This window comes from Apteryx rowi, unplaced genomic scaffold (genome assembly GCF_003343035.1).
Source record: "Apteryx rowi isolate R43461 unplaced genomic scaffold, aptRow1 scaffold_230, whole genome shotgun sequence".
Classification (NCBI taxonomy): domain Eukaryota; kingdom Metazoa; phylum Chordata; class Aves; order Apterygiformes; family Apterygidae; genus Apteryx; species Apteryx rowi.
The window spans coordinates 1,368,170-1,391,435 of record NW_020448642.1 but is presented as its reverse complement, the minus strand read 5'-3'; the positions used below and the strand labels follow the sequence as shown (position 1 = coordinate 1,391,435).

Sequence of the window (23,266 nt, the reverse complement as noted above, 5' to 3'; positions counted from 1 at the left end):
TAATAGAATAATTGAGCAAGTCACAAGTAAGCAAAACAGCGCTGGGCGGCCGGGGAGTCTCCTGCTCCACCAACGGCGCGCGCAATCCTCCGCTCACAGTCCCCTTATATGCCTGTAACTTCTGTGGTTGTGCCGGCTGTTGCTGGGGGGGTCGGGATGAAAGCTGGCGTCTTCCTCTGCGTTGTACGTGGTGCCCTTCAGGTCGCGCGCATACATTTCACAATACAATATCGCTCTGCTGGCTCAGTACAATCATTGTGSTGATAGCCSGTACTTAGCGCCTAGTTTCATGGTAAAATCACTTCGCGAGTTGATGTAACAAATTATCACCTATCACATTACCTGACTTCTTAGCATAAATGTTTAAGTAATTTAAGAAATCTTTTCCCAGATATTTTATTCATTTTTTTGTTTGCATCTGAAAATGAATACTCTTATTTTTCTTTTTGTTAAAAGGTTAAGCTAGCAAATCCTCTTTAAAAAAAGAGGGGGAAAAAGTTGGGGGGAGTGGGTGTTCTACTTTCTGAATCTGAACTTTTTTTCTTATTCAAAGGAAATAGCCTAATGCACCATAACACCAGCTCTCTTTACTCATCTAACAAGTGGTTCGTGTCTGGAATCTGCTGCTTTTCTCCTCTCTCCTCCTCCTCTCTCCTCCTCCTCTCTCCTCCTCCTCTCTCCTCCTCCTCTCTCCTCCTCCTCTCTCCTCCTTTACACTGGGGATATGGAAAGGGTCTCTAAGAAAAGCAGAGCCAAGCTTTAAAAACATATTTAGACTTGCCACCATATCTTTTGTCCTGGTTTGAGCAATGCAAATGTTCGTTTAATACCTGTCCCTTGCAGAATGTCCTTTGCGTTTTTCTCACTACAAAAATCCTAGCATGACTTGAACTGTCTTTGAGTGAGTGTATTTGGATATACCTTGGTATAGCTTGTCAGCCCAACCTGCCTGGCCTGATCTGTTCAGCCACTTGGATTGTCACTGATTTGCTCTGGTTTCTAGATCATACAACGGCTGGGTACTTCTTACTGTGCAGACTGCTTTTGATGCTCTTTCCTCTAGTGGACCCAGCCTGTTGTTTCTGCCTCCAAGCACTGGAAAACATGAGTTTGATTTACCGATTCTGGTGGTTTCCTCTAGTGACTTCTCTGATTACTGCTTTTTCTTACTGAACTTGGGATAGTGGTGCTCATCAGATCTTGGTCTAAACTCTTTCACATGCTTCCCAGAGTTGATGCTTTTGCTTCCAAGCTTAAGAGTATTTTTTTTTCTTTGAGCTTATTCACTGTGAAAAGAATATGGTTTTGATGTTGCCAGTCAGTAGAAGAAAACATGATATGTTGTAGGTTGCAATCACTCTTACTTTGCTGGACACTGATATCAAATATAGGAGTAAGTTAGGTAAAGTCTTCAGACTTTATAATTCACCAGTTGGGGCTTCATGTTGCCTGAAAATGATCTTGCATATGTGAATTTTAAAAGGTAGGATATGTAGTCAGTTTAAAAATAAATTGACAGAAGTGCAAATAAACAGAATATGCAGTAAACACCATAGAACTGATGTATTTCTTTCAATTTTGTGCATCGTCAGGTGGAAGATGACACCTACAGTTAAATAGCTTAGTGTCCAAGGAGGAACCATAGAAGTCTGAGTCTCTCACCTTGTTGAAAGATAACAGTGGAAAGATACTTTCTGCTGGGTAATTGATACATGAGTCATGGTAAGGTAAAGAACATTTGGGGTTGCTGTTTTATCCTGAATTTTTTCCTGTTACACTGAAATCACAAGTGCTAACACATGTTGCCTAGTTTAAACACCCCCCCCCCCAGCCTTTCACTTCTTTTAACAGAGACTATATACAGATGATGAGAAACGGACTTTCCTCCACTGGGATTCTAAGTGTTAAATACTGTTCCTTTAATCATGTGTTTATTAAATATGGAGTTGACTGATAGATGAATGGAAAAGAGAACTGCAAGAGTCCCTGCCCTTTTTTGCTACATAAATATGTATGTTATCTTGGTGCAACACATTGACTACAGCATACAGGATCAATTTAAATTTAGTGTATGCACCTTCTTGTTTTTACGGAAGTTTTTCTTCCTGTTTATTGGTCACAAAAAAATTAAATCTGCCCAAATACCGTTTCAGCACTTAAGATTATTTATTTATAATTTCCAGTTAATGCTTTCTTGTACGCAATTTTCCACTGAAGAACTATTTCATTTTTCAAATTCATAGGTCAGTACAGATTAGTATAGTCATCACTAAACTGGGAAAGGCACTGGTATCTTTTTTATGTATTTACTGTTTCTTAAAGATCCTGAATGTAAGGCTGTTCATCCACATTAGTCCTTTGGGTATCGAAGGGGAGTTGTTGGGTTAAAAATCACAGACCAAATGTTCAAAGCTTGAGTGTATAGTGTTAGTTGCTTTTATTAACAGGTTCAATGATCAGCAGTTTTAAAGAGTTTTTTCGTCTATCAATTCTGTTGTCGTCTTCATTCATAGCAGTTGCCTTCATTGCTGAAAATTTTAGAATATTGATTTTTGTGCCTAATATAAGTCTTTGGCTATTTGGTCCATTTCTGTCAAATATTCTGCCTACTGTTAACATCAGTTTAAATTATTACCTGAGTCTCTGCATAATCTATCATCCTTTGAGGGGATCAGTGTATTTCTGAGAGTTCATAATGAGAGGTAAACTGATGCAAATTCAACTAGCTGTTACTGAGAGCTTGAGTTTCCATTGCAAATATTGCAGAGGAGWATTTAAGTTGAAATACTTTCTTTACCAGTACAATCGAGCTATTTAATGTTTCTATTTTATTATATGTTTTGCAAATTATTATTATTTCTTTCTAGAGTAGGATGTGAAATTAGGGACTGAAGTCACTCATAAGAACTCCTAAGAGATCATTCAGGCTAACGTTTCATAGCTGCAAATCTTAAAGATAACACGGGTTACAAAAGGGTGTTCAGGATGATAGGGAGGAATACTGCAAAATTCAATTTAAAAAGTTACATAGGAGATTTGCTTTCCAAACCTACTTTGTTTCCACAGAATTTTATTTCAGTATTTTGGTAATCCCCTTGCTATTTCATACACTCTTGTGTAGGCTTTTAAACTTGTGTTGACATCTGCATGTTAGGTTCATCTTTGGAATAAGACGATTTCTAGCAATGATACTGCGATGAGGCAGGCTCCTATAAATAGGATATAAATAGGAAGAGCTTTCATCCAAAGCAAAATTGTGAAATGCATTTTTTGAGATAGAAGCATATTTACAAAGTTCTGTACTTCAAAATTTTATTAATTCTTTATTCTTCTGTATAGGTCTGGTATCTATATGAGTGTGGGTTTTATACAAAACCTGTTTGCTTTACTTTGGTTGATGGCTTCACAGCAGCAGGCTGTTGCCGCTACTGGGCTAGTTTAAGAGCAGATAGATATAAAGGATTCCTTGAAGTATGCTCAGCAGTTCATCAAAGTTCACCAAAAAATACTTGAATATCAAGGATCTGTATGAGTTTGGGGGGAGGGAGGCAAAGAGGAAGAACAGAAATTGCATTTTGTTTTTCTTATTGCAGGATGCAGTAGTCCATATAACTTAATTTTACATTCTTTTAGTATTTTGCTACAAACGGGTGTTCCACAGTCCCAGAATCACCACAGTTTCGACTGGTCTTGCCGAAAAGTTTTTTTAAAGATTTTAATTGCTCTTAATGTTAATGTTTCCTGTGTGCTTTTCAGGATGGTGGTTCCAGCTTTGAGGAGCTTATAACCTAAGGGGTATTTTATATCACATTTTACACAGAATTAGATTAGTTACATTGGTACTAAACTAGTCAAAATTAACAGGCCTCAAAGGAGGAAAAACAACAAGAGGCAACTCATATACTGCTGCCTTTTACTCACCACAGGTGAGGAAAGTCTGTGAATTAAGATTTGYCTGAAGTCAAGAGTAGAGTGAGGAAAGAAAAGAGCCAAGAACAAATTCGAGGATCTTATCAAAGACTGGAAGAGCAGAAAAAAGTATTCACTCAAATAGATTGTAGGTGATAGTTGGCTTGAAGGGTTCATGAGATAGTATGTCCTGTTGTTTCTATTAGTTCCCAAAAAATTTTTTTCCCCACATTTAACTCGGTTTAAATAATAAAAGTGACAGCAGAACCTGTGCTTTTTTGACTGTAAACCTACTATCCAAGTGTTACCACTCTCTTTGGGATAGTGTGACTGCCTGTGGATTGTTTTTTTGTTTTGGGGTAGGTTTGGTGGGGGGGGTTTTGTTTTTTTTTTGTTGTTGTTGTTTTGGGGGGGGTTGGGGGATTTGGGGTTTTTTTTGAAGGAGAGGAAGAAAATGAGCTTAACGGACACGTGGAACTCAAAATAGCATCATCTCTCAGTATGTGATGTCTCGGGGTTGCTTCCTGGTGGGCTGCAGAGAGTTCTTGCTTCCAACAGCAATGGTCATTCAAGGCAGGTGAAAGTATGCTGAAAATCAGTGAAAAGGCATTTCCCATTCTCAGTCTGCTTCTGTTTAGAAACTTCAGATGTTTTAAAAATGTTGACTGTTACTTTCTCAGTACTGCTTTGCTACGTAAGTAATTCCGGTGGCGACCACTCCTTCGTCATGCGAAATGGGCTCGGGAGCGGGAGCAGAGTGGAAGCAGTAGCTTCCACTATGGAGAGTTGCCCTGGCATTTCTGCTTTTGTGTCCTGTCCTGTGATACTCTCCTAAGTCCAATATTGCATAATCATTAGCTTGTTTTATTTTGGAATTGGCTGCTTTCATACACAGAATTATTTAATCACTGAATTGTACTTCTGATCAGTAAAGCATACACCTTCCAACTGTATATAGTATTGCTTTTACCATCTAATAGCATCTTTGTGACAGTGTTATTTCAGGGATGCTTTTGAGGGGCCTTTACAGTGTTGAGTGTCAAGCTCTCTCCTGTATCTGCAGTAGCACTGTGAAGTTCTTAGTTGTGGCTGGGTATCATGGGTGTTATCCTAGAAAACATTACGAATCACAGAATGGTTGAGGTTGGAAGGGACCTCTGGAGATCCTCTAGTCCAACCACCCTGCTCAAGCAGGGTCACCTAGAGCACGTTGCACAGGATCACGTCCAGGCGTGTTTTGAATATCTCCAGAGAAGGAGACTCCACAACCTCTCTGGGCAACCTGTTCCAGTGCTCTGTCACCCTCACAGTGAAAAAGTTTTTCCTCATGTTCAGATGGAAGTGTCTGTGTTTCAGTTTGTGCCCATTGCCTCGCGTCCTGTCACTCGGCACCACTGAAAAGAGTCTGGTCCCATCCTCTTGACACCCTCCCTTCAGTTACTTGTACACATTGATAAGATCTCCTCTCAGCCTTCTCTTCTCCAAGCTAAACAGGCCCAGSTCTCTCAGYCTTTCCTCATAAGAGAGATGCTCCAGTCCCCTMATCATCTKTGTAGCCCTTCGCTGGACTTGCTCCAGTAGTGCCACATCCCTCTTGTACTGGGGAGCCCAGAACTGGACRCAGTACTCCAGATGTGGCCTCACCAGGGCWGAGTAGAGGGGGAGGATCACCTCCCTCGACCTGCTGGCAACACTCTTCCTGATGCAGCCCAGGATACCATTGGCCTTCTTGGCCACAAGGGCACATTGCTGGCTCATGTTTAACTTGGTGTCCACCAGCACTCCCAGGTCCTTCTCAGCAGAGCTGCTTTCCAGCAGGTCAACCCCCAGCCTGTACTGGTGCCAAGGATTATTCCTCCCCAGGTGCAGGACCCTGCAYTTGCCTTTGTTGAACTTCATGAGGTTCCTCTCCGCCCACCTCTCCAGGTCTCTCTGAATGGCAGCACAGCCCTCTGGTGTATCCRCCACTCCTCCCAGTTTTGTATCGTCGGCAAACTTGCTGAGTGTGCACTCTGTSCCTTCATCCAGGTCACTGATGAATAAGCTGAACAAGACTGGACCCAGTACTGACCCYTGGGGGACACCGCTAGCTRCAGGCCTCCAACTAGACTCTGYSCCRCTGATCACAACTCTCTGAGCTCTGCCATTCAGCCAGTTCTCAGTCCACCTCACTGTCCGCTCATCTAAACCACACTTCCTGAGCTTGTCTATGAAATATCTTGCCTAGGATTTCTACCGTAGCTTTGGTTCTTCATGTTTTTGCTCTGCTAGAGAGAGGGGGTAGAAGAGCAATATATGCGAGCAGAATTAGACACAGATTATCTGTCTGGTATGGTTCTCCCGTTAGCACACATAATACTAATACTATTCGGAGAACAAACGGATTATAAAAAATGAAGTGAAAGCATCCAGATCCTGAGCATTTGGAAAGCATGACACTGATGTATTTGTGTGACCTTTTCATGAAGAGCTATGCTGAAGTCAAAGAGGGGATTTTGATTTCCTTCATTAAAAGCTTATTAAATGAAGAAATAGGGCAGTCGTTGTTTTGCTTCAGTAGTTGGGGGTCGCAGAGGCGGACCTGATCTCCTCAGGATATTAATGTCTGCTTTCAGCTGGGGGAAATGAGCCGTCACTTGAGTTCGCTGCGGCTTTATGTGCTCATCACTAGGGATCCCTGTATATCCCGGGATCTGCAGCAGGCAGCAGTGGCAGCACACGGCTGCCAGGCGCAGAGGGCTCTCATTGCTATTCAGCACAGGTAGCTCAGCTCAGTCTGCCCAGAGCAAGTCTGTTTAATGTTGATCAGCTGTCCATCTGATAAACGGGATTGATACGGACRTTTCCTCCAAGGGCTGCCCTGGCAATGACAGCAGGAGCATCGGGATGTCTTGTTAGTCTTTTTCTCTGAGCTGGAAATTTTTGTTAACCCTTTGTTAGGTCCAAGCCAAGAAAGAATACAGTACCATGCTGCAGACGTAGATTGTACGAGTTTCTCCCTTGTCTCTGAAAAACAGCATCAGCCTTCCATTTTGTTGTCTAAATGGAGAATGCCTGGCTGCTTTTGTTTTCGGATTGTTTTTCTGTGCATGAAGCAAAAATTGTGAATTATAAAGTCAGCCTTTAAAACAACTTAATTTTGTGTGTACATGTGCGCGCATGCATGACAAAATATTGGGAACTCCTGTTTCTCCTCTTCCCCCCAATTTGTCTACCTTTTGAGTGCTTTCCTAGGCTGTGTGGCTCTACCAGCTCTTTGGAGCAGGTCACTGGCCCGAAACAGTTACTGCTGGGGCTCTTTGCATCTCAGATATATTCAGGGCAGAAGATTAGTTTAAATTAATATCATCTGGGCCTGGTACATCACATCTGCGCTATCCAGAGGAAACACTATTAAGTAATCAATACTATGCAGACACCAAGGCAGAACCTAACCTGAGCACGTATCAGCAGGTATATGTGTATGTGAATTGATGGAGCAGTCCAATTGCTCAATAAATCAGTGCTTGGCCACTTTTGAATAAGCACAAGGAGCATAATGTGCCTCTATACTAGACTGTGATTTAATTTGAGCTTTAAGGCTTTAGTCATCTGACTAGTTGAGGACATACATTGCGTTTTTGCTTGTGTGTGAAGTCTCTGTGACAAAGGGAACTGCATGAATCGGAAAAAATGCGAATGTGCCTATGTACATCTAGCTTTGTGGCATGAACAAGATGCTTCAGTGTGTTGCTGTTTCCTCCCTCCCCTTGCATCTGCTTGATTATTATGCCTGTTTATCCCACTATCATAGTTCTGGGCTAAGGTGAGGTGTCTGGGCTTCTTGGAGCGACACTCACCAGCTGTCTGGGGCTACAAAATTGAACTGGTGGGTAGGGGAACAAGAGGGCTATATTGCATCACTGTTTTCATACCTTTTCCAAAAATAAAAATAAATAAAAGGCAAGCCTCATCTCAGAAAATGAAAATACGGGTTTTTTTTCTTTTTTTTTTCTTTTTTTGCCACAAGGATTTGAAATGCCTGAATTCAGAACATACCACGTTGTGTCTTGGGCTAAGAAATTGATTTGTAAACCTGTGCAAATACAATTTCATTTGCTACCATGCTGGACAAGCACCGTTGCATCTACCGACTAAAGCAACTTAGTGAAATGTCACTAGTGCACGGTTTTGAAATGTTGAACTGCTGCTCCTCTCCTGCTCCCAACCCCCATRTTATTGAACTGTGAGGGATCCTGTTATTAATTTAACTCTAATTTGAACCATTGTTTACTGCGGCATTCTTAGGGTGTTGAGGTTAGCTTGCTCGTGAATCCCCTGCCAGTCTCCTCTTTGTTCGTTCCCCTCAGTACTTTCTGCTTGACATTTTCTTCATGTCATTGTCCCTCAAGCCTCTAAAAGAAGAAGCAAACAAACAAAAAAAGCTGCCACAAGGACTGTATTGATTAGGTCTCTTTTTTTGCTAAAGAATTCAAACAAAGGGCAGAATTTTTCCAAATGGAGCCTGTGGTATCAGCAGCTTACCTGGAAACACTCATGACACGATGTGGTGGTTCTCTGCTTAATGCTTCCATGCTGTGGCTTCTAGAAGTAACTAGAAGAGCTACATGGTAAATTGTAAAATACCTGTTTAGCACCTAGCATTACTTGTGCTTTTTTCCTAAGAATCTGTATTTTTTTTTTCATAGCTTCAAAACTAAATGGTATTTTTTTGTTTGCTTTCAGTCAAAGAAGTCTGGCCGAGATTACAGAATTGATCCACACTGCCTTTCTGGTGCATCGTGGCATAGTAAATATTGGTGAGCTGAAGTCCTGTGATGGCCCACTGAAGGATATGCAGTTTGGAAACAAAATGGCTGTTTTGAGTGGAGATTTTCTTCTAGCAAATGCTTGCACAAGCCTTGCTCAGTTGCAGAATACCAAGGTAAAAAAAGAAGAAAAATTCTTCTACTGACAAAGCAAGTAACTATTAGTGAATCATCAGAAAGAGAGGTCCTTAAAAAAATGAAATAAGCATAGTTATGGTGTGTGTGTGTGTGTGTATATACGTATGGAACATCCTTTAAAAKTTAGCATTGTTGTGTTATAGCTACAGTTGAATTGGCTGGATGCTGCTGTGGACATGTTTGCGATTATATGATAGAATTACTGTGCTGAGGCTTTTGGTGTATATTCCGAAGCAGTGCAGCCATAGATAGCAATGCATGAGCGGACAGGTTGGTGAATTTAAAACTGTGTGCTGTGGCATCCTTATGACATGTTGGAGTACACCACCTCCGGCAGAYTGCCGGTTGAAGACATGTTTGCTTTCTTACTGTTATACCTTGCACCTTGTGAAAGGAAAAATGGTTTGTCTGTCTTGGAGAATTCTTGGGGGAAGAGGCTTCGCTTCCTGGTCTACACAGTTCTCAGGTGACTTATTGCTCTTAATAAAATTATTTTATTAGGCACCTGGACACCTTTGAGTATTGGATTACCTTATAAACAAGAATGTACTGGCCTTTAAAGGACAGCTACGATCCAACTGCTCAGACAAACTGTTTGAAACTTTACAGGAACATTTTTCATGACCCATGAATTGCTGTGTATATATGTAATCTTAGAAAATGAGGCTGACGGAAACCTTAAGAGATCATCTCTCTAGTCCATTCCTCTGTCCCCAGACAGGGTCAGCTATACCAAATCATTCCTGACATGTTTGTCGAGCTTGTTCTTAAAACCTCCCATGGTGGAGATTCCCCGACATCCCTATGCAGTCTACTATAAAGCTTAACTATGTGTACGGCTAGAAAGCTTCGCGTACTATTCTAATGAAAAGAGATTACAGTTTCTTTGCAGGAGTATTTTTATGTGTTTGAAGACTCCTGCCTTGTCTTAATGCAAAAGAAATACTTATCACTTGTACAATAGTCAATAATCGACATGGTTTTAATGCTGAGCTTGATGAGTCTATTGTATTTAGATGGTTATGCTAAGCTGCTTATGATGGTAGTTGAGTATTTGTGTAATACTTCTGTCATCGGTATGACAGTTTCTCTCAAAAGTGGTGTCATTTTGTAACATTGGTAGAGCTGAGATTTAGGAGAAAAGAGACAAAGTTAGATGTTAATCTGCTGGAACAGTGAGTTAAGTCATTAGAACTGGTAGTAAATATTAAAAGTGAAATATTTTATTGTTTTATACCGTAACCAACATATGTTGTAATTGATTTTACTAACAATTGTTGATTTGCATCCATTAATATTTAGGTTTTTTGTACTTCATAAGATCCTCAAGACAGACCAAAGGATTTAACACTATATAATTTTTGGTTTCAACTTAGAGAAAACTTTCATGAAATGTAGCGTYTATTACTTTGAATTTACTACATCATTAAGTATTGCAGCAGCATTCCCTTAAGACTTGCCAGGAAGCAAGCCTACAGTAAAATGAAGCACAAACGCAAAGAAAATCTTTTTTTTTTTCCTTTTCTTTCTTTTTTTTTTTAAAGCAATCATTATACCGCATGTCAGAAAATTCTGCCAAAACATATTAACACTTTTTTCATTTTTCTGACATCTAAATACTTTCATAGCTTCTACATACGATAAGTGGGATGCCATTATGGAAACTGATTGACTTAGTAAATTATTCTTTTTCATACGTCTAACCCTACTAGCAAAGTTAGAAAAATTGAAATACAAGCTATAGAAATCTCTTGACAGGTGCAGTGATTTAAACATACTGTATTTATTCTTTTGTAAAAGAGGAATTTTCAAATCTGGCATCTGTTTTTCAGCAGTGTGAAATAACTGTGACTTTTTTCTTCATAATGTTTTGTTTTCTTTCAAGTACAAAGTAAAAATCATGGTACTACTTTTTGCTGGCATTTGGTAGCTCAACAGATTGGCTAATGAAGTAAGCAGCATTATACTGTGAATGGTTCTGACCATGGTAAATTATAACATCTATATAGACGTGCGTAACTATTGTGTAGGCAGGAATTTAAACTGAAGGGGTTTTTRATATTAACCAAAACCACTGCTACCAAGCTAATTTTATTGTGCTGTTAAACTCTTGTCTAAGCTTGTGCATGATACATTTGTCTCTGTGCTTCTCCCGGGGCTGACAATTAGATATGAAATTCTGCAGTCATAATGAAATGCAGAGCTATTTTATAATTGCCAAGGGTAAAATTAGCAAAGTCAATTATTTTCCCTTAGGCTTTTCCCTGTAGATATTAAAAGGCTGCAAGGTAATTGCCTTAGGTAACACTTTGATTTTTAAATAACATTAAATATAGGAATTGTTGTTGTTAATTCGTAGTAATTTTCCTCCTCTTGCTACTGTTGTAGAATGTAACTGTAATGATGTTAACAAGATTCAAAGCTCAGTTTTTTGTTTGTTTGTTTTTAAACTAATGCTCATAGTTCTCATTCACGTGTTTGCCTAGTGTATTGCAAAAGAAGAAATTTTTTTCTTCTCAGGATTTCTTGAAATGTCAGTTAGGAATCCAGGAATGGGACAGCCTCCTGTGAAATAAATTCTCTTGTGCTACTGCAAAGTCATCTAAATTTTTATTGCTTGAATATGGACAGTAATTCTGAAGAAAGCATTATCATTTTCTATTTTGTTAAATTTCAAGAGATTAATTATGATTACAGAGTTGGTACTGATTATGAGTCTTAAGATCAAGTACTGCAGAACAGATGCAACAGATGCACTATGTTTTTATAATTATGGCAAAGTTATGCATTGACTCAGATAATAAAAACTGTAAAATGGAAAGTGATTTCTTTAATAAACATTTACAACTTGGCAGGGGTATGTAGATCAGATGACATATTTACAGTTCTTCTGTACATTCATCTTCACTTTTTGGTCACCTTATTTAAACTCTATCACTTTGTCTATTTATTTTGTTTATATTTTTAGATGGTGGCTTTTCTTGGCCTGCTGACTACAATGATAAATTATGTTGTTCTTGAAGATAATAAGGACAGAACCTTATTTCAAAACTGTATCCTGCAGTAGATTGGACATTGTTAATATAGAAATTTTCAGAACAGAAATGGGCCCAAAGAGGAATTTGTTTTTTATTTGTTTGGGGTCTTTTATTAGTTGGTATATTGGCAGTGCATTTAGGAATGAGTAGCCTTTGACAAGGAGTGGCATCTTTGTTTTCTTCTAGTTAAATAAAAAAAACAGTAATGCCTGGTAATGTGCTAATTTATTGGATTGGGGTGTGTTTATATTGGATAATGAGGGGTTTTTTTGTTAGGACTTCTCTTTTTTGAGGTTGCAGTGTTTTGGTACGAGGGTTTTGATAAGATACTTGTGAAAGTCATTGTAAACATGTAGGTGTAGAAGAGTAGGAAAAGTAAATGAACTGATGTTTAACAAACAAAATAAAGTACCTCTAAGTATGTTCTAGGATATGTGGCCATAGATAGTTTTAAATAAATATGTTTTTAAAAAAAAAAGTTTTTCAAAGTGTAAAAGGACACCTTTAGGAGTTGGTTCTTTGTTGCCCTCCCCTAGGTGATATATCTTTAATATATGTTACCTTGTTCTGCCTGGCCAAGGATGGGGGGATGAAACTGCTAGCGGGCACATAGCAAAGTTTGTTGGCGAAAGTGCTTCCTCCAGTCTGGTAGCAAAAAGAGTTACTTTTGTCTCCGAGTTCTGCTTAAGGAAACCTTGCCGCCCTGTAAGAAATTTTGAGTGGCATGTGAACATAGCAAAAGTAACAAGCATTAATTGGGATTTTTCTCACCTCAGTCTCTCTTGTCAACCAGGAATGCAATGCAGAAGTTGTTTTAAAACAAGTGAGGTGTGAATGTTGACCAGGATGTTGGCTTCTGCAAAGAATGAGCTTTTTCTGGGTATGTCACAGATGAATTAAAAGAAACCTGTTGAAGCATTAAAGTTGCAGCTTCCTGGAGCACCTGAATCATCAGCTGTCTTATATAACTGTAGAGAGGGTGCATTAAAGATGTGTTTGGGAGCAGTTTTGATGTTCCCATGGTCTGGAGACAGTGATACATAAAACTTCAGGGGATGAAATGATGCATTTTAGTGCAATGCACGCTGTAATATGTTGAAAACTAAAGAATATGCTAAAATAATATGTAAATGCATTGCTTGTAACTGTATAAACTGATATGAAGGCATATCCATTAGTAGTGTAAAAAAAAAAAAAAAAAAAAAACACACACACACAAAGTAAAAAGAAACCAAAACAGTGTGTGTGGAGGGAAAACCCTAAACTAAAAACCTGTAAGTACATCTAATGCTAGTGTTCTTCAGAGTTTGTACTGAAATCTTAATAATGACTCTGTTTTTTCCACTATGATTCAATGATCTCTTATTTGAATGATTAAACTGAGTACTGAAGCACTTGAAAGTCGGCAGCCTCAATGCTTGGAATTGAGTTGAAGGATCCTGTCTGTCGAGGCAGAGCTCTGCCAGAAGACCACGTTATAGAGCATTGTTTTATTAGGCATTATTTGTTTATAAATAAACAGTAGCACAGATGCAGTACTTATATAGTGGATGCATTTCCGTATGTTAACTTTATGTATTCCTAAAGGCACAAATATGTTGTTTACAAAATAGGCCTTGTGTTTGCATAAACGTTAACAAGTTATGCATGTAAATCTTCCCATTGCAACAGTCTGAACATACACTGCGCTTCATGAAAGAACTGCTTTGAACTGTGCTTTCTGCTTACGTGGTCCTTTAGTGAAGGCGCAGTTTTGAACCTGAGGGAGTTGGTCATTTTCCTGATGAGTGAAGGATACAGAGTAGCCCCTTTCAGGAAACGCACCAGTTGCTCTTTTGATCTAAAGTGACGTTTCTGAGAATTGACAAACTTAACGGTTTTAATTTTAAAATGCCCTTTAAGAAATGTAATACCTGTATCAGATCTGTATCGGACCAGTGTCTTTGTGCAAGATATAAAGTTTGATAGTAAAGTTGAGTTCTGGAGAGAAAGAGCAAACAAACAAAACCAACCCTCCAAGAATTTTGTTGTGGAGCAGGATAAAGAGTTTTTCTGAAAGCAAAGTAAGTTAGCGGGTCCATCTTGCGGTAGATCTTAAGTACCTTCCTCAGAGCCGCTGTTTGGCAACACACTGGGCTGCACAGGGAGTAGATTAGTTTTTACATTGCTGAAGGTTTTTATTCTAATTTAGTATTTTAAAAAGTCACAGAGGTGTGTCTCAAAACCAGGCACTACTAAAAGTTACAGATAAGGTTGAAGAGCTCTAAACTTATTTATGGAAAAGTACGGTCAAGGAATGCAAGCAATTCTATCTGGGCAATGAAGGAGAACAAAACCAAGGAAGAAAGGTAGTAGGTTTTGCACCTTTAACTTAATTTGGGATGACATAAGAGAACATAGTCGTGATTATGTGTCATTATACAATAAAAGTCTTGTTTGGGCAACCCTAAACAAGCAGCTCTGTATCTTAAAATATTTGGATTTTTTCCCCTGAAGTCTTATCTTTTTAAATTTGAATTTTATAGATTTGTAAGACTACAATTGGAGGTGACTGGAGTATTTCTGAACTACTTTATCATTCGATTACTGCTATGTACTTAATATTAGCATCCAATTTAACAGATTTTATTGAAGAATGCAAACACGTGTTTTCAGTGTTGAGATTATCATTATTGTGTCATCATGAGCATCATCATTATTACAAATCAACTTATAAACTGTTATTGGTTTTAATAATTGTTCTTAGGGTGCACCAAAATTTGCTAAGTACCATCCACTTCTGAAAGATGAATTTGGTGTTTTGATCTGCCTTAAGAACAACAAAAACAGATTATAAAAGAAACTTTATATCCACTTAAGGGAGAGAAGAATCTTTTTCTTCCCTGTATTCTCAAGATTGAATTTTTAATTAAAATATTTCTTTAGTGATGGTTTGTTTACAGTGATATAAAGTTGTTTTAGTAGCAAAAAGACACACTTTATAATAGTTAATAAAAGYGGTTAAGCATTTAGGGGAAAAAAATCCTGCATGTTAGAGATAAAAGATAGAATCTATCTGCTGGAAACAGTACTTGTTAATCTGTCTAATTTTTTCCCATAATGCTGCCTTAAAAATTCTTTGTCTAGCATTTCTGTTATCATTAAAGATGAGTGCTCATGATGATGATAAAGTTGTAGAGTGATGCTCGTGAATCTCCTAATTAGTGCTTTGTGCCTTTCCATGCCTGTGTCAGTGGAATGGTTCCTTTAGCAGGTGTATCAGTTGCCCTTGTTTTCAAGTAGCAAATTTATAGCCCCTGAAGTAATCCCTGAGCTCTTTTTTTTAATCTTTAACAGATTTTTTTTCTGTTTCACTTTTGTTATCTATAACTGCTGATATAATTAAATACTTGTATAATTTCATTACTTTAATAGCTTTGGTTATATGTTTGGAAAGTAATTTTTTGGAGAAATGAAATGGGAAGATTGGGTGACACAGCTTGTTTTCTCTTAACCGAAATTTTAAAAATTAGAATGAATCTGTAACTGTGGTAAGAGGTTAGAAACAGTCTTGTTTTTGACTACCAGTAAAAGATTTCTGTTGTGTTGCAGTGAACATTGTTTTTAAGATTGCAGCTACCTAGCTTTGAATCCTAATTGGTACGTTCCACATATAGGTCTTTTCTTTACCATACTGCCCTTCTGCACCTCTACTGGTTTTTAATGCTAATACTTATGTTAGACTTTCCTCAAGCTGGACTCCGCTGGGGTTAGTTTTGCTAGCTCTGTGTTGAAAGAATGTAGTTTTCTGTGATTCTTGACCACAGCGCTGCTGGAAAATTTTATATTTAGATTTCAATCTGGGTGCGTGTGTATTTGTTTTAACTCCCACTTCTGCATGAAAAATTAGGAAAAGGTTTCAAAAAATGAGAGCTTCGTACCACTGCCCATATGGGCATGTATGACTATACCCAGTGCCTTGTAGAATGACTGCAGAAATGTGGAAGGAGTGAGATTGAGACCGGTACGAAAATACCTAGTCATATCTATCACTGTGAATCATCAAGTCTAAGGCTGTAGCTCTTCTCTATTGCAAGGATACTTTGAAAGCACTGAGGCATGGAGCTATCAAGAGCAGAATTGTAAGTGTCTGCGTTTCTGCCTCAATACTACGTTGACTAAGCAAGTGAGAGTCTCAGGGAAAAGTTACCCACCAGGTTCTGATGCATTTTCAATAGGCTGCCTAGGATTTTCATACTGATGTGCACAAAGTCCATTCAATATTCTTACTTCTGAATCATCTCTCTAACAGTTTCGTAAATGTGCATCTAAATTTGCTTTCCTCACAGTAGCAATTGGATGCATCTTTCTGCTTCTCTGGTCTGCCCAGTAGTCAGTGTTTACTGCTTGACTTCCTCAACTGAATACCTGTCACTTTTTTGGATAAATATGGTCCTCCTCAGAGGTAAACCATCCAGCTACCTCTAACACATGGTTAAGTAGTTATTTTTCTGGTAGAACCACAGTGTGCCTCATTTTAATTAACAGAATAGTCTAGAAAATAGTAACATGCTATCTGTATATGAAGGACAGAGAGAGCTTTTTAGAGATGACTCTTGAGTATCAATGAAGAAGACTGTGAGAACTAATTTGAAGAAACTGAAGAAAGAGCTGATTTTTTGAGAGGGAAGTCAGGCATCATCCAAGTTCTCAGACTATTGGTTCTGGATAGCTGAGGTAGTAGTGTCTGTCGCTCTGTTGTTTCCTACTGTGCGTATGTCCATATGACACTGAGTTGGCAATAAGTAATCTAGAGGTGAAGACAGGTGACCTAGGAGTCTTGGATGCTTGGCCATATGTATATATATCCATTATTTGGATGTTAAGGTCAAATTATGGAAGAAGGGTTCTCATTAAAAAAAACAGAAAAGGAAAAAAAAACACTTTCAAAACAGAACTTGCCTTTTGAAGATTTGAAGGAAACATTAAAAAGTATCTGTGTTTGAAGTTTCCTTAAATGTTAACAAGAAACACTGTCTAGGATGTTGATCTCTGCCAGGAAATGTGGGAAATGGGTATTCAAAAGAAACTAACATTTCTTCCAAGAAATTAAAGTAATAAACTCGTGGGTATGTGATGCTTTATTTTGTGTGAGACGCACTGTTAGAAAGGACTCTCAAGAAGCCAGCGGTTCTGCTGCTTCATTCACCACCTACTTAGAACAGATATTGCCACTGTCTGTATTTCTTAAAGCGTGAATATTCACTACAGCCCTTTCTTTTACAGCCATGAATAATCATCAAGGGGAATTTCATTGCTAAATAGCATTAGCTCATATACAGATAATGAAAACCAAATGGATTTTCATAAAGTTGCTGAAAGTAGTGTCTTCAGTGAGAAATATCTGTATGTCAACTTCATTTTTTCTAATAGCTCAAGCAGTGTAAGGTCACAAGTTCTGTTTTCTTAGCTTTGTTTAAAGTCTGTTGCTTGAATAGAATAAAAGATTCACATTAAGAGTGAAAAATAGGGTAAAAAGCAACCAGATCTGTTTGTAGTGGAACCTTGTCTTGAACAATATTATCTCAAACAGCCTTTTCTGAGTGGGAACTCACTATAACACCCAGGTCTATGGGATTTTGGTCCCAGGTGGGGTCTTCCATGCTTGCTTGACAACACATGCAATAATTTTGCAGAAGAACTTGAGGTGACTGTGATTAGTTGGCTATCCACCTGGAGTACAAGTTTTGCAGAGAATACACTTTTTAAAAGTGAAATTAGATTTTTGTGATGACTCAGTTGCAATTCAAAACTTTTAGCAACATTGATAAGAATCTAAAATCTGTCTCAATGGCCTTTTTTTGTCTCCCAAGAACTTAGCTATTCATAGAAGGGAAATCTGTTTCAGTGCATACACTAACATTTRTCCTTCCCTAAGAGAATATTTGGCAACTGCTTTGAGACGTCAATTTTATTTTATTATTTCAAAGAGAAAAACCTTAGTGTTACTAGTGCTGCAGATGTGTTTATGCAGAGTCAGCTGTGGTCCTCCTAAAACAGCTGCTAGTACTRCTAGGAAAGGTTAAAATACATGTGTCTTGTAAACAGTGTGATAGATTATGTATCATCCCCTCTTTTTGCACTGCAGTAAAGCTAGTCTTTAAAACTAAGCTTCCCAGGGTCAAATTTTAATGGAAGTCTCTTTACGCCTGGAATGGCTTCAATGCAATAATATAGTATGGTGCATAAAAAGATAAATGATGTGATTTTGAGGATGAACTAATTGTATTTTAAACAGAACGCTGAGGTATTTGACATCCTGTTGGCTCTCAAGGAGGCTAAATCTTTGGATTGACTGGAACCGGTGTTGACTATCAGCAGTTTGAGATTCAGCAGCATTTCACTTTGAGTCTAGAGTCCGATTACTGCTACTCGTGGTCCAGACACGGTCTATGCAAAATAGTTAATACCCCATATAGGTATCATTTCTGTCAACTCAGGGCTGATCAGGGTTTTTTTAGTCAGTTTAATCCACAATTTGTTTGTGAACATAGCAGAATTTAATGGTTGTCTATACCAGCATGGATGAAAATAGTGTTTTTACCATGCTGTCTTGCATTGTTTAGTGATGGGGACAGTCTTGTAGCAACAGAGCCCTGTAGTTATGGACCTTTTTTTATTCACTCTTTGATTTCTAAGATGAGCAATGAAATAGTTAACCCTTTCCAAAAGTGTCAAACTGAAGAAATCACATGCTTCTCCAGCCTGAGTCATTCATCAACAGTTAGTTGAGTGCTTCAGTGCAAGGATCTGTTGCATTGGGTCTGCAAAGATATTAATACACTGTGTATGGAACCATGTGGCGGTAGACAAGTGAAAACAATATTTCTTCTGTTGTTTATCATTAAGAAAAATGGCTGAATTTTGCAATAAAGGTCTTTCTAGTAGTGAAAATCCTTTCTGTGGATAATGTTGCATCAACATAAAAGGGGTAACTTAACACTGGTAAAAATCCCTAAGGTAGACTGACCTTAAAGTATTTGAAAATATTAACAATATTTGAATTGACTGCTGATGATTATTTTCAATGATTTTTATGGCTAGGAAGTGTTTTTTATCAAATCATGGATTTGGGTGATGTGTTTACATTGCACCTTGTATTTTGCTGTGTTCATCATTATAGAATGAAGAAAACCATAAATTTGTTTTCCAAGAGCATTAAAAAAAAATTGCTAGAAAGCAAATTGCTTGTCTTTTTGTGTGTTTCAACTTGAGAGGGACAGCTTTAAAAAATAGTAAAGATCRAGATGATTTAAAATAGTAAATCCAATAGGATGCACTCAACATAATGTTAATTTTTTTTTTTCTATAGGCTGGTGTATTTCTTCACCTGTGTGACTAATTAGGATTGAGGAGATTACYAGAAAAGAATTCCAGTATTCTTGGCCCTCTTTAGAGGTTTTGCTCACTTTTTTTGGATGGTATTGGAAAATCAAAATCCAATTTCATCTGTTTAGTGAGTTTTATCTTTAGCTTCCTAGTTATGCAAAGTTTTTGTGTCATAAAAGAGAATACATACAAGAGAATATTTGCTTTTAAGAGCTTTTATGATATTTTCAAGTGTGGAAATGTTTCTAAAAGTTAACAGTTTTGGAGAGAGGGGAAAAAAAAAAAAGATGAATATAAGTTGAAGCCACTTTTATTTGTGTGTTGAATGCTTCCTGACCGTGTAATTTTTTTTCGTTTGTATGCAGAAGACTTGCTACTTTTTTAAGCCTATGCATCAGCAGCAAGGGGTAGAGTCTGCCGCGGCAGATGCCCGAGGAAGGAATGTTGTTTGAAGACCAGCACCCCAAAGAGATAAAAAGAGGAAAACTATGAAAGGGGATTACTTGTGATCCTTCCTGAAAGGAGTTTGGCAAAGCCAAGGAAGTTTGTCAAACTGAAATCTTGAAGGAACAAAGATATATCTATTGCTGTGTTCTTCCTGTTGCTGTTTCCCGTATCCCCACAAAAGCTCCATCCTTTCCCTGCCATTCCACTTGAAAATATCCAGTAGAGATACTGTACTGGTAGTCCTAAGTAGCGCAGTCTGTGTAATCAATGCCAGTTCAGCTGCTGAATTAAAAAAAAAAAAAAAAGGAAAAAAAAGGAAAAATAGGAAAATATATATATATTCAGAGTTATGTTCCAGTAAACTTAAAAAATAAACATATTTCAAAGACAAGTAAATACAAAAATATTTCAAAGACAAAGTGCTTGAGTTGCTAAACTGATGGTAGTAATGTCTCCCTTTTTTCCAGTACCCTGAGGTTTAGGGCTCTTATGAAGGATGAAAGTGGTCCAGAGTCAATTTTTTTTACTGTTCTTGAAGGAACAGAAATCATATCTTATAACTTAGAAGAAAATGTCCTGGTCTTACCTAAGTGTTGTACAGTCCATGAATTCCCTTCAGTCTTTCTTGTTAAAATTTTTGACTTTAATTAAAATACATGGCTATTTCTTACAGACAGAGCTATAGATGTGACAGAGATCACATCTATACAAAATGCATTGAAGTAGTAAGTAAAAAGAAAAAAGAAAAAAACTAGCAGAACTGTCACAAAACATGTGCTTAAAGGGTGTGAAATTACGTGCACTTTTTCTTGTCACTTGCAAGTAACAGAGCAGCCCCTAGGATGGTGCTAGGTCTGCTGACCTTTCCAGAGTCCACACCATTTGGAAGATCCTGATGCAGAGTGAAGAATGAAAAATAGAATGGAAATTTGTTTCCTTTCAATAGGAAGTTACTCCTGCTCATCTTTAGTACCCAAGGGGGGACCAGCGTTCTCAAAAATGTGTTGAGGAGTGAAAAGGAATGGAGAAAGGCGACATTATGAGTAGGCAGTCTTTGGTCTCTCTAGAGGTGCTGCTGTTTTGCAGCACCAACTGATTCTGGCAGTCCTTACTTCCCTTTACCAGTCTTTGTGCTCGTTTGAAATGGAGCTCCTCCTTCAAATGAGAAGAAAAGAGAATCAGTTTGGTGTGTATGATTTTTATCTGTCTTTCCTACTCTTCAAACTTGCATCTCAGAAATGTCAGTGAGTAGAGCAGGGCCATGGTGAGGCAGAAGGCACCGATGGGAACGGGGAAGACTTGGATGCTGTTCCTGCTCTCTTTTATTGGCATGCTGCATGGTCTTGGGGAAACCAATTCCCTGTCTCTGTTCCTTCCTTATACAATGCAGGAAGAAATAAATTTTACGCTGGATGTTGATTGCTTTCAGCTTTACTGATGGAAAGTACTGTGCAAGAACTAGTTAGTATATCACTGACTGCATGAATGCTACTGAATCTGTAACGCTTTTTCTCCACCTCAAAGTCAGTTTGGGACATAGGAAAAATAAGCGGTTTCCTCATTTTTCATGGCTTTCCCTAGCATCCAGAACCCCAGGCCGCAGATGGTATGCTGCAGATGCTTTTCACAGATCGGATTAAGGGCTGACAAAGTAACGGGGCCTCATGCAAGCATCCCATTGTGCTCTTGAAACTGGAATTTCATTCCTTGTAGGGATCTGTACAGCCTTGCACTTTACCTTAGGAAAATAATTTAAAAAGGAGAGCTTTAAGAACTTTGGAAAGAGGGGAGGTAATATTAATATTAAATTCTTACTAACATGTAGTGCTCAATATATAGCTAAAGGCCTAATGGTATTTAATGTGTGACTTCTAAGGAGTATGTGTATTCTCCTAAGAGGTATTATAAACTATAAGAGGAAGAGGTACAATTTTTCACAAATGTTTTCACTGAGATTGTTTTAAGTCAGTTAAAATTGCTTTGAGAGTAGAGTTGCACTAAAAAGAGAGAGGAGAGAAGGAAAAAAGAAACCCCAAAACAGGGTCCTGCTCAGTCTAGAGTTTCAGGAAAGAGAGGAAAAGTTCGTTATCCACAGCCAGATGCATTGTTAAAAGTTCATACTATCACTTTGACATTTAGAGTAGGACTCAGTGTCTTTGTAAATTCCTCTTCGTATTACCAGTGTAGGTCTCCGAGCTCAGACCATTTCACAAACCATAACATTTTTTAGTGAGTGATTGATCTGTATTATGTGTCCTCGCCATCAGAAGAATCTTGGGATGTTGCTTGTATAAACTGTAATACAATCTGATCCTGGGCATTTAGTTACAGACTTTCATAGACCTATTGGCGATACCCAGTCCTCCTGGATTTGGGAATAGGGCTTATCTGATACCGTTTAAAAAAAAAAAAAAAAAAAGCCACTCATTTTCTCTGTTCCCCACTTAAATAACTCAACACATCTGGTAACACTGTAGGATCATTGTCCTTCCAGTTCCTCTGCAGCTCATATTGCTACAATATTTCTTAGGTATCTGGTTTCCTAAAGGGCAACATGATTTTTTTTAGGCTGTTTTTATAGGTCTTGCAAATTAACCCATATGCATTGCAAGAAAAAACATGACTTTTAATCAGCACCATTTCTAAAGTTAGCGCTTGTTCTGTGTATATGAATATGTATATGAACCAGTGTTTAAAAAAAAAAAACTTTCTGCTAGTACTTCAAACTAGCATACAAATGTGTTTTTATTATCAAATTAAATATGCCTATATGTTAAAATATCTTTCTATTAGGGGTTTTATCATTTCACTTTTTGTCTTCAGTTACAAGAATGATAAAAATTGAAACTAAATCTTTTAATTCAATAAGAACTAGGCTGAATTTTTAGGAAGCAAAAAGGGGAATCAGATATAGAATCATATGCATAGGAAATTAAACATTCAAGAAATTAAAACTTTCTGAGCAACTGAAGGGGTAGCCTTAAGGTGTGCTTATTTGAAATGGCTGCATTTAATTTTACAATAAATCTGAGTATTTTGTTCCAATTAAGACAGTTCATGTGCACGGCTCTAAATTGTACGGTAGTTCCAGTGAGACCGTGGAATGCTTGTTTTACATTCTGGATCAAGTTCAGATTTTTAGGCTTCGCTTGAATAAAATAAAAAGTCTGAACCCTGAAGATAATACAGATTGATAAATCTGATTTATACATTCCCATGCTGCAGACTTCCAGTGTATGTGGTACAGCTGAGCCTCAGGCCATGCACTAAATACATCCACAGTGCATTCCCAGAACACTCGAATACCAGATGATCACATTTGAAAGGTTACCTTTCTATGGAGTCTGACTTTCCCATATTAGCCACAAAGATTAGAATTTTAACAGCTCCCAACAAGAGGTGTTGTGAAGTATTTACTTGGCAGAAAAAAAACGAAACAAAACAGAAAACCCAGATGAGGTGCTGTCTCATGTTCATGAACTGGGATTTATTAGCTCTCTGGATATCCTTCTGAGAATACACTCCATAGTTCACACTAAAAAAAAAATAATAATAATC

General features: G+C 38.0%; 1 protein-coding gene across 2 annotated transcripts in view; it reads left to right on the top strand.

Moving 5' to 3' along the window:
• The first annotated feature begins 1,691 nt into the window (after positions 1-1,691).
• Positions 1,692-23,266, top strand: part of PDSS2 (decaprenyl diphosphate synthase subunit 2) — a 50,807-nt gene continuing 29,232 nt past the window's right edge. For both annotated transcript variants that reach the window (XM_026065718.1, XM_026065717.1), the window contains exons 1-2: positions 1,692-1,727; positions 8,635-8,833. In XM_026065718.1, coding sequence (XP_025921503.1) covers positions 1,720-1,727; positions 8,635-8,833 — 207 coding nt within the window. In that variant the 5' untranslated portion in view covers positions 1,692-1,719. The remainder of the gene's footprint in view (positions 1,728-8,634; positions 8,834-23,266) is intronic.